The sequence below is a fragment of the Miscanthus floridulus genome, chromosome 19, assembly GCF_019320115.1.
Source record: "Miscanthus floridulus cultivar M001 chromosome 19, ASM1932011v1, whole genome shotgun sequence".
Taxonomy (NCBI): domain Eukaryota; kingdom Viridiplantae; phylum Streptophyta; class Magnoliopsida; order Poales; family Poaceae; genus Miscanthus; species Miscanthus floridulus.
Genome location: NC_089598.1, coordinates 112,128,123 through 112,139,684, shown reverse-complemented (window position 1 = coordinate 112,139,684; position 11,562 = coordinate 112,128,123). Strand labels below are relative to the sequence as shown.

The 11,562-nt window shown below is 45.0% G+C and overlaps 2 protein-coding genes across 2 annotated transcripts; both read left to right on the top strand.

Moving 5' to 3' along the window:
• The first annotated feature begins 1,121 nt into the window (after window positions 1-1,121).
• Window positions 1,122-5,468, top strand: LOC136526702 (uncharacterized). Its single transcript, XM_066519287.1, has 17 exons — window positions 1,122-1,433; window positions 1,551-1,670; window positions 1,760-1,948; window positions 2,065-2,172; window positions 2,677-2,754; window positions 2,897-2,989; window positions 3,325-3,411; window positions 3,506-3,607; window positions 3,695-3,814; window positions 3,912-3,974; window positions 4,066-4,205; window positions 4,326-4,419; window positions 4,502-4,560; window positions 4,640-4,682; window positions 4,788-4,879; window positions 4,994-5,063; window positions 5,162-5,468. The coding sequence occupies exons 1-17, from the start codon at window positions 1,209-1,211 to the stop codon at window positions 5,228-5,230; spliced, it is 1,752 nt and encodes a 583-aa protein (XP_066375384.1). The 5' UTR covers window positions 1,122-1,208; the 3' UTR covers window positions 5,231-5,468.
• An 869-nt stretch (window positions 5,469-6,337) lies between these two features.
• LOC136526703 (uncharacterized) lies at window positions 6,338-10,903 on the top strand. Its single transcript, XM_066519288.1, has 12 exons — window positions 6,338-6,724; window positions 6,822-7,022; window positions 7,573-7,656; window positions 7,768-7,886; window positions 8,020-8,121; window positions 8,508-8,627; window positions 8,726-8,791; window positions 9,369-9,435; window positions 9,585-9,638; window positions 9,782-9,874; window positions 10,086-10,118; window positions 10,198-10,903. The coding sequence occupies exons 1-12, from the start codon at window positions 6,620-6,622 to the stop codon at window positions 10,294-10,296; spliced, it is 1,143 nt and encodes a 380-aa protein (XP_066375385.1). The 5' UTR covers window positions 6,338-6,619; the 3' UTR covers window positions 10,297-10,903.
• Window positions 10,904-11,562: the final 659 nt, after the last annotated feature.

The following is an 11,562-nucleotide window of genomic DNA, read 5'->3' as shown; positions in this document are numbered from 1 at the left end:
AATTCTTCACCATGGTGAGCCCCAAACCCTAGTATTGTCTGTAAAAAGAAAATGGAAGTATGAGGATGTGTCTCTATGTAACGACCCCAAAATACATTGTTTTTAAAATACTTATTAAAATATTGTTAAACCCCTAGGACATGCTTCCCTCTATGTTAGTTACCCTAGAAATATATCAGAAGGGTTCCAACCTAATAAGCATAACATCGTCGATGGTGTTGTGAGACACTCCACAACTCACTTGTGTATAGTCCGTGAGCGCATGGTGACACATGTACCAACTAGACCAGCCCAACACTTACACCCTCCCACCAGTCCCTTCCTCTCTTTCTCTCCCTCACTCACACTTCATTCATCCACCAGAGAGATGTGCGCGTGAGCAATAGAGAAGAGAGGAAGGGGGAGAAGAATAAGAGAAGGGGAAGAGGAAGGAGAGGACATTGCCAAAGTCAATGTTGCCGAAGTGGCAAGAGGTGCTGCTAGAACGATGTGAAGTGCTATCGGAGCAGTCGGTGATGCCACTACTAGTGCAACAGGATGTGTTGCTAGAGGGAGGTGTCGCTGGAGCAGCAGGGTTCATCCCCGACGAGGGACTTCCTGCCCCCTAGCCACAAGTTTCCATCGGAGGGCAGTGTCCATCACGTGGGAGTAGAGTAGGAGCAGCTGCGGTGATCGCCCGAGCAGCAGAAAAAGGGCGCATGAGCGTTGAGCTTCCGGTCCGAGGGATATAGTATATATCTAAGTCCACAACAACTATGCATCTAAAAAAGCTACAGTTTGGAATGGGGGAGTATGTAGGATCTGAGGGATACGAACAATGTAACTAGACAACAAAATTTGGAATACACACACAAACATCTTATAAAATAGTAACGACTTACTCAAGCTCGCTAGGTTCATTTGATCATCGCGTGTGTGTATATATATATATAGAAATTCAAAAAGAAGATATCGAAGCAAGTCCAAGACGAGCCGAGCCGAATATAAGCACCTCGCGAGCCTCAAGCCTTTTCTCTTGAGAGCCTAGCTCTCGAGTGGGCCAGGATAAAGCCTAGTTTGTCCCATTGGGCTCTGCACGCACAGAACCGACCAATGGCCAACGCACAAAACGCGATGCAAACGGCAAGGACACACGCCAACCGGCCCACCGCCTCTCCTCTTCCCGAGCCCGCACTCGTCTCCTCCTCGCGACCACGCCGCCGCCGACTATGGCCGCCGCCGAGGTGGACCCCAGCCCCAACCCGGCGCCCACCACGGCCTCCGACCTCCCCAACGGAAGCAAAACCAAGGAGCGGGAGGCCGACCGCCGCCGCCGCCGCCGCCGCAAGGCCAAGAAGAACAAGTCCGCCGCTGAGGCCGATGCCCAGGACGCGGACGGGGGAGCTTCTGGCTCCGACGCCAAGGAGAACGCCGATCCCAACCCCGAGCCCCAGGTGAGCGACTTTCCGCCGCGCATCCTCCGGTACCCACCTTGAAGTTAGGCACGCACGGCACGGCACGGGGCCTAAAACCTAGGGTTTCTGAACGTGCTGGATTTGGATTTGCTGCAGGTGGAGGTGGAGATAGAGTACGTGCCGGAGAAGGCCGAGCTGGACGACCCTCTCCTCGATGACTTCAAGGCCATCTTCGAAAAGTTCACCTTCAAGGACGCTGCCGCAGCAGCGGCCGAGGTATTTGGATTTACAAAGTGTTTCTTCAGTCGGTCGGTCGGTCGATGAGCGAGCCTAAGTGTGGTGTTCTAATGTATGTTCGCTGACAGGATGATAAGAAAGATGAGGGTGCCACTGATGCCACAAAGAAGGGCTCAGATGATGACGACGACGAAGACGATGAGCAGGAGGCAAACAAGAAGAAGGAAGGAGGGCTGTCCAATAAGAAGAAGAAGCTGGAGCGCAGGATGAAGATTGCAGAACTCAAACAGATATGCAACAGACCTGACGTTGTAGAGGTGCGCTCTTGTTTCCAATCAAGTGAACCCGCAGCCAGCAGTTTCATTTTTGCTGATAAAAATCCATTACGTATAGATCATCTATCTTCATCTCATATTTTTTTTTTCAATTCCAGGTCTGGGATGCAACTGCTGCAGATCCAAAATTGCTTGTATATCTCAAGGCATACAGAAATACAGTACCTGTCCCTAGGCACTGGTCTCAAAAGCGCAAGTTCTTGCAGGTTTGTGACTTTCAACACATCTATTTAGTTTGAATATATGGGTGCTTATATTTGGTGAAATTAGTCTGTATACATACATATCGTGTTTGCATTCTCTTCTCAGCGAGTCATTGACTGGTGTGGGGGTGTGGGAGCGAAATGTCCATATGGTTTCACACCTCTTATACAGATACCTAATTCTTGCAGGGATGGCTGTAACAACTGGGGCGGCTGGGCTTGCTGGTGCAATACTTGAGTGGGTTCTGTAGTCTATATATTGGATCATTGAAACTAGTTTATTTCACATGAGGCCCTCTTCAGTGGAATGGAATAGATTAAGGTCCAGCTAGAGTCCATGGCCTTAAATATTAATTCACACCACAAATACAAGTGTCTTTCCTGTTTTTGTTGCAAATCGTACTGAAGTCTACATATTTAAGACACCAATATTTTCTTATCCATCTGTTAGTTATAACGTTTCTTGTTTGTACATATTCAATTTACAATGTTATCTTGTTGTTTCAGGGGAAGAGAGGTATTGAGAAACAGCCTTTCCAGCTTCCTGACTTCATTGCTGCAACTGGAATAGAAAAGATAAGACAGGTAACTTGCTTATGGTATCTCAGTAATTTACTTCCCTCTCTGCGTATTCAAACTTTTTCTTGGGTGAACGCTGCAGAACTATTCATACCAGTTTGGTGCCATGAACATGAACCGCCTAATTGATTTCTAAATGTATACACAGGCTTATATTGAGAAAGAGGATAGCAAGAAGTTGAAACAGAAACAGCGGGAGCGTATGCAGCCCAAAATGGGCAAAATGGATATAGATTATCAGGTAAACTTCTTTCCACCCACAAAGTGTGAAATGTGAAGTAGTTTGTGGCTTGTGTGCATCTATAGGAGTAGGACCAGGAGCAGACATATGTCTACTTTGTACTTTCTTCCTTTGTCATATATTCTCATGATATCTTGTTGTCGTCATGCCTCCACATCTGATCTTGATTCCTTGTCTTAAGGTCGTGACCAATTCATCATAGTTTTCAGATTACTAGCAATTACTGGTGTTGCTTTTTTATGAATTATATTTGTGCCCTAGATTTGGCTAGTTACCTGGTCTTGAGATGGCTGTCACACAGATGGATTGTCTAACAATAAATTTGTTCTTGGCAGGTTTTGCATGATGCGTTCTTCAAATATCAGACAAAACCCAAGTTGTCTAGTCATGGTGATCTGTATTATGAAGGCAAAGAATTTGAGGTACGTATGGTTTTTGTGTTATAACTGCAACAGATGTCAATGTATGTTTTTGGTGTGATAACACCATGTTCTTAACTTCTACTTCATTCAACAGGTTAAACTGAGGGAAATGAAGCCAGGCATGCTGTCTCGTGAGCTTAAAGATGCTCTTGGTATGCCTGATGGTGCCCCTCCCCCATGGCTTATAAACATGCAGGTTTGTTCTTTTAACCTGAATTCAGCTGTTCTCCTATTGATAATGCCTTTGTTACTGGCTAACTTAAATCGATGTATAACGTTTCAGCGCTATGGTCCACCTCCATCTTATCCCCAACTAAAGATCCCAGGTCTAAATGCCCCAATCCCCCCTGGTGCCAGTTTTGGTTATAGACCAGGGGAGTGGGGAAAGCCACCAGTTGATGAGGTATGTTTTCTATTGAAAGTTTGAAACCTTGCTTTTACACTGTCTAGATGTACTCAAGGTTCCTTTCCTAAGCTCTTGTATTGTTTCTTGCCAACAGCATGGACGTCCACTCTATGGAGACGTTTTTGGTGTTCTGCAGCAGGACGAACCTAACTACGATGTATGTTTCACTTTACGTTTTAGTGGGTAAATACTGCAGAGTTCAGAGCCAATTTAGAAGCAGAACTTATTTGTTTTCTTCAACCTTGCAGGATGAACCTGTTGATCGCAGCAAACACTGGGGAGATTTGGAGGAAGAGGAGGAGGAAGAAGAGGAAGAGGAGGAAGAGGAAGAACCAATGGAAGACGAGGAAATGGAAGACGGAATTCAGTCTGTCGATACTATCTCAAGGTGATTTTACTATATTTCTTTCTTTAGTGTTTTGTAACCCTTGGTTTTCCTTTTCTTTAGTAATGCTGATGCAGTAGACATGTATGCCTAACCCTTTTTTTTTTTTTTGCCTCCAACCAGTACTCCAACTGGTGTTGAAACACCTGATGTTATCGACCTTCGGAAGCTGCAGAGGAAGGAGACTGAGAAGCAGGCAGAACGGCCATTGTACCAGGTAAGTAAATGTCTGGTATTGGTGGGGTTTGTGGTATCTTTGTTAGTATTCATTGCTGATGTTCCTTCCTTGGCTCCTGAAGGTTCTTGAACAAAAGGAAGAAAGGATCGCCCCTGGGACACTATATGGGTCAAGCCATACGTATGTCTCCCTAACCCTAATACCTCTTGCATGTCCCCCCTTGGTTTTGTATCTCATGCCGTGTGTGCTCGCTTTACAGGTATGTGCTGGGAACACAAGATAAATCATCAGCTCCGAAAAGGGTGAGTGTTGGAGCTGTACCCCTTTGGGTGCTCTTTGGAACTAGGTTGTATCCCTGATATTTGATAATTGATCTTTTTTTTAACTTCTGTTAAATTTGGTGGCAGGTGGATCTGCTTAAGAATCAAAAGTCAGACAAGGTGGACGTCACCATCCAACCCGAGGAACTGGAAGCCATGGATGATGTTCTGGCAGCCAAGTAAGGATCACTTCGCCTGATGCTTTGTTCAGTTGATATTGTTGGTTGCTTTTTTTTCCCCCTTCTTCCAAGTCAAAACGGTAATGAATTATCCTCCTTCCGATAATGCAACAGGTATGAAGAAGCGCGAGAGGAAGAGAAGCTTCGCAACCAAAAGGAGGACTTCAGTGACATGGTGGCGGAGGTATGTACTATTCTGTGACCCAGTGATTTCGTTTATGTTTTGATTTCAATAGCTAGCTGATTGATGAGTGGGCATCATGGACACATGACTCTTTGCAGAATGCTCACAAGAGGAAGCGGAAGCAAGAGAAGGAAGGCAAGTCGAAGAAGAAGGAATTCAAGTTTTAAGGGTGATATATAGATAGGTCTGCAGGGGTGGTTGTATGGTGTGTTGTATTAGGATCCTCGCCGCGATCTTGCGAGCCAACGTCACCTGGCTGTACTGTGAATTTTGTACGCAACTAGTACGTTAACATCTGTTCCCTTGACTCGGCTGGATTTGCCGCGGCTTGTTTTTTTGCAGACATATGAAGCACTGTGTAGCTGTTCCAAATATGGTTGTGCTATGATTTAGCTGTTGCGCTCTGACAGGTGGCCCTTCCGTTCCGTGTGTCTGACTGTGGCATCTCGACCTCTTTTGCTCCAACCAAGAGGTCGGGTTCATTTGTGACCTGCTTAAACAGCTCTTGCATTTTTGGTTCACACAGACGCAGCGCTCCAAGGGCATTGCCGCTTTAGAGTACTGTACGAGTTCATTTTCACTGGAATATGCTACTCTCTGTAAGATCTGTACGGTTTGGGAATGGAGTTGGGATAAGCTAGCCGGCTCAGTATATTTGATGATTGATTAACAATATTATTGAACTGTAACGATACCATTTTGTCAGAATCTACTCGCTTAGCTTTTGAGTCTCACATAGAGGGTCCTCACGTATGTTTGGGAGTTTTTTTTTTTGCGAATAGTTTGGGAGATAAATTAAGGTAATGAGATGAAGAACCAATTGGGAAAAAGCTTCATTGCCCTTATGGTTCTTTTATATAACATCATATGTGTAGGAAATACATATATGAGCTGCCAAGTTTCTTGCATTAGCCTGTAACTAGGTTTGCAAAAGGTGATGGAGCAAGTAATAACAAACTATTCTGTCTATCCTTTAGTAGAAACGTGAGGTCTATATACAAACATGGAGGTGAGTATACATGCAACCCAAGAGCGTCTTCACCGGATCTCGTATTCCTTCTTTGCTAGGACTAGTTATAGGAGATATCTCAAAAGTAGCTTTATATAGGATATAAGAGACCTTTGCTCTAGCAGATTGTCAGAATCTCATTCTGATTTAGGAGAGGGAGAGGTCTCCCCTTTCTTTAGGACTAGTGGTGCTTTCACTCCCCTTTTCCTCTGAATATAACAAGGAAAGAAATGATGACGCTGTTGTTAGGTACAGTGCGTGGCAGAGGGGGGTTTGGTTTGGTTTGGTTTGGTTAGTTATTTTCACAGACCGACCGGCGGCAAATTTGGCGGACAGAAAGGAAAAACCTTCACCGTCTTCTTCCTCCCCGTCCTTGGTCAGTCCCCCTCACCCTGAGCGGAGCCGGAGCGCCACCTTCCTCTTCCTCTTCCTTTCCTTCTAGAAAGAAAGAACTAGAACCCTCCCTCCAGAACCTTCAACCCCAGCCCTTGCCATCCTCGAAGCTCGCCCCCGTCTCTGCCGCAGCGCCGGCCCCGGCCTTGGCCACATGAAGCACCAGCCGCCGCCGCCGCCGCGCCGCTGGGGCGTCGTGGCGGCGGTCGTCGCGCTCGTCCTCCTCGCCTGCCTCCAGATCCAGTACCAGCACCTCAAGGTCGCCCTCCCTCCCTTATTTCTTCTTCACCCGCGGCCGCTCTGTGGACGCTGCTCTCAACCCGGATACACATGCTGGTCTATCTTATCTTCTTCAGGTGGATCTCGGCAAGGCCGGCTTTGCCTCTGCCACGCAAGAGAATAACGCGATCCCCAGCCGCAATCGCATTCGCTGGGGGACCGCCAGGATCAGGAAGGCAGCCAACGGAGCCGACTCCTTGCCGCGCGGGATTGTCCAGCGCCACTCCGACATGTCCCTCCGCCCGCTCTGGGAGGACGATGCTGCTTCCACCCACAAGGTACTACTACTTACCCCTTAGTTATTAGCATGGTTTTTGAGGCGTTGCAGCGTCCTGTGGCGTTGGGGTAAGGTGCCTTCTAGGCGACGCCTAGGTGATATGGCGTAACTAAAACCCTGTAGCTTCCTGCGGCGCTTGGGGTACGCCTAGGCGACGCTCAGGTGATGCCGCAAAAACCATGGTTATTAGGCCACTTCTTTCCTTATGATTGCCGTACCCATCTATTTACACGAGCATAACTTAATTGGCAACGGTAATGGTGTGGTTGGTCAATCGCAAATAAACAATGGAAGGCGATAGGGCACCAGTAGAAGCTGAAGCTGGTGGTTAAGTCACCGCTATTGTCATTGACTACTTGATGCTGTCCAAACCATTCTCAACTAAAGATCCCGTCCATCCTTGTAGGTGCTATATATAATATAATGTGCCGGTTACTCGTTGGACTATTAGTTGTTGTCACATCTTGTTATCTGTTCTGCCTATCAAGTTACTATCTCTCCAAAACAAATTCAGCTGCTTCATTTGCCATCATACTCCCCTTTACACGCAGAACAAAAATGGTGACCACAGTGCTCTCCTCGCCATGGCAGTCGGCATCTCCCAAATAAAAAACGTTGACACTATGGCTCGTAAGGTCTGTGCTTCTCTCAGGTTATCCTTTCCCTTACCCTTAGCTGCCTGTGTTGTTCAGTAAAAGAGAAGAGAGCTTCGCTTGATACGATCTGTTACCGTTTGCTTTCTTTAGTTTCTGAAGGAAAACTATGCAGTCATGCTCTTCCATTATGATGGAAATGTAGATGGATGGCGTCATCTTGAGTGGAGTGATAAGGCCATACACATCCTTGCTCACAACCAAACAAAATGGTAAACTTTATGAAAGCACATTGTTCTGTTAGAGTATATGGTAGCTGCATCTTTGATAGTCCTTAGTGCAGCTGTTTGTCTTCCATCATATTCTGCCACATCTCAGAAGAATGAACAAATATTCCTTCTGCAGGTGGTTTGCTAAGCGTTTTTTGCATCCTGATGTCATGGCTATCTATGATTTCATCTTTCTATGGGATGAAGACCTTGGAGTGGAGAACTTCAACCCAAGAAGGTATGCATGATGGGCATAATCCTTTTCCTCTAGTCAGCCACACTACTCAGTGCTCACAGTGGAACCCAAACTTACCATATTGTCATCAGCCATTTCCAGAGCAGATCTATTAATTGATTCTAATGCTCTTTTTTGCTATGGCCTGGTAGTTATCAAGCATTAGTCGGATAATATTTATTTGAATGGAGATGAGCTTTAGTCAGTTTTAGCCCTTTTTTGTGTTACTGTTTAGTGGGATTTATTCAGATGGAAATTGAGTAAGAACTTTGAGCAATAATATCTTCACTTCCTTTCGATTGTAGAAGCTTTCTGGGAATACATCTATGATTAATTTTGTTTTTTCTGTTCAAAGACGCTTCCTCATCTCTCGTGTTGTTTGGTCCTAGATATCTTGATATAATGGTTTCCGAAGGATTAGAAATAACACAACCTGCTCTGGACCCTGATCTATCAACCGATATCCACCATCGGATCACAATCCGCAATAAGATGACAAAAGTTCACAGGTGCTTCTGTCTTTCTAATTTTCAAAAAAAAAAAACCTTTCTGTTTCTTTTTAAAATCTTTCTATTCTCTAAGAAGCACCTTTTCACTTTTTATGTAGGAGAATATATGACAATCGGCCTAGTATGAATTGTTCTGATGAGAGCAAAGGACCTCCTTGTACAGGGTATGGATCAAACCTTTATCCTTATGCAGTTGCTTTATTTGGAAGATATGCCAAAGGGCGCCTAGCTCAAACGGTTATGTGACCCAGCGGCACTCCTCATGTCCTGGGTTCGACTCCCCGTGGGAGCGGATTTTAGGCTGAGGTTAAAAAAATCCCCTCGCCCGTCCCCATGTGCCAAAGCGCGGTGGAAGGCTCCAGCCCGGTTCTCACAGGGTTACGGCACCTCCTGCGTCAGGATGGGGGCGGGGGTTCAGGGGTTTTCTCGATCTGTGTGAGAAGATCTTCTTCTTAAACGGAAAACCCGGGGGCCGTCATAACCCCCCTGCAGGTCGAGTTTTTTTTTTTATTTTTTTTATTTGGAAGATACTCTAAAAATTATTGCTTCACATTGAGATAGTATATTCCTATTTATGTTAGTCCCAAAAGAGGACATTGTTGGATTATATGTTTTGGACATTTGATTTATATGAAGCAAAATCACATCGTACAGCTGACTTATTCTTGACCCATTATCTTATGAACTATTCACCACACTCTTTCAAACATTTAAATAGGTTTGATTTGCATTCTTGAATAGGTGGGTAGAGGGCATGGCACCAGTTTTTTCTCGCGCTGCTTGGAAATGTGTATGGCATCTAATTCAGGTGCAAATACTGTTCCTCTAGCCTGTTTTTTTAAAGATTATTGTGATAATAAAGTGGTCAGTGTGAGTCATTGTCTGATTTTATTAAGTGTGAGTGGAAGGTCATGAATTTTAATAATCAATACACTTGTTTAATCTCTTGTGTTGCAGAACGATCTGATTCATGGATGGGGCCTTGACATGAAACTTGGTTATTGTGCTCAGGTACTCAAGAACAATCTTAAGATATTTAATAGGATGTCTATTGACTATTGAGGCATGCTATTTCAGCTGCCATGTCCTTTGTTAAACAAGATGGAGCGTGGACATGATATTTCAGGGTGATTGACAGTCACATGATATTCCAGGGTGATCGAACTGAGAAAGTTGGTGTAATTGACAGTGAGTATGTTGTTCATCAAGGGATACCATCTTTAGGAGGGCCATCGCTTAGCAGCAAGGTGCTTCTCGCAACAAACTTTTTTTTTTAAAGAAATTTGGTGGAGTCCAGTAGGAACCAAGGACAAAGTGTACTGATTCCTGCCAGAGCATCCATTTTGCCTTGTGTTTTCGTTTTACCCTAGATGGCATGTACCTGCATGATAGTAACGTTAGTGTCATGATTGTGCAATAAAATTTACATGCGCCACTACTGACATCTTGTTGACGCAGACACCTCGAAGATCATTGGATTTGAGGACCCATGTGAGTAATCTATGGCATTTTTGTCTTCCTGGATCAAAGGATTAAAAGTTTGCCATTGTACTAACTGTTGCTTTAATAGATACGAAGACAATCATCAGCTGAGCTAGAGAAGTTCAAAGAGCGGTGGAACAGGGCTGTAAGGGAAGATGAAGGATGGAGGGATCCTTTCGATTCTTGATTACTTCGAGAGCAGAGTGTGACACATCTGATAACAAAGCTGGCCAGTGGCCAGTCACAGCAGTAGAGAAGCGGAGGCCATCTCATCTGAGAGCTACATGCGGCCCTGCTTCATGTAAAAAACAGTTGGTTTGTTATAGGATGATGAGATGGACGGTTGGTTATAGGATGATGAGTTACACACACCATAATTTTATCCTCATGAGACAAAAGAAGTAGCGGAAACATTATCGTCGATACAAGGAGGAGCTGATGAAGAAGGTGAAACTAACCAGGGACTTGAAACAGAGCTATAATTTTCCCTTGAAATATATGTTCGGCTAGAGTTGTATAGTAACATGATATACACACTTGTGCAGTTATTTAATGAGGAATCTTACATACATAGCCTAGAGCAGTTTACCATGTACCTCCTTGCCTAGCAAAATTCCATGAGTCAGAAAGAAATAGCATATGAGGTCTGTATTTTTTGTCAAATTAAGAGGATGGCACGGCATATTTTTGTGTTACCGCACTGTGGTTGCCGCTCTCTTTATTTATTTATCAATATAAAGGTTCTGTATATGTACATGAACAATGTTTTGAGTGTCATTCAACTTACCGAGATTGTAGCTGTCTCTCTCTGAATTGGACAGAAGCAGGGTGTGTTTCTTGGGGACAGAGACTGTAGAGTCCAGTCCCCACACTCTGTATTGGATGAAACTTTCACCTATCTCTCCCTGGGTGTAGTATCCAGTATGGCATTGGCTTGGCATACATGGTTCCCCTTCATATCGATTATTAATTGTCAAGATTGGATGTCTAGGTTTGTTTGGTCATGATGAACATCCCATTCCCTTGTTGCCAAGCTTGTCCTGACACTGACAGTGTGTGTAAAAAGAAAAGGCTTGTCCTGACAGTACAAAAGCCCATTATGTATGTGGCCCGCCCCGGATTGACTGATAAAGCCCATTCGATATCCAACCTGACCTGCTGTAGAGGTCAGTTCAGGAGCAGGATGACCGATTTTTTTTTATATTTTAGCCTTTTTTTTTAAGTTTCTCACAAATAGAACTCCTGGCGGAAAGAATTCAGAAAATAGACCCTTAGCTCGACGCCATTGATGCTGACACCGAGCTAACATGTCTCGGCGCCAGCGTCCCTGGCGCCGAGCTCCTGGTCTCGGAAGATGACATGGCAGGGAGCTCGGCGCCAGTCACTCTAGCGCCGAGCTCGACGCCGTAGATCTTGGCGCCGAGCTCCCTGTCATTTAACCCCGGCCCAACCT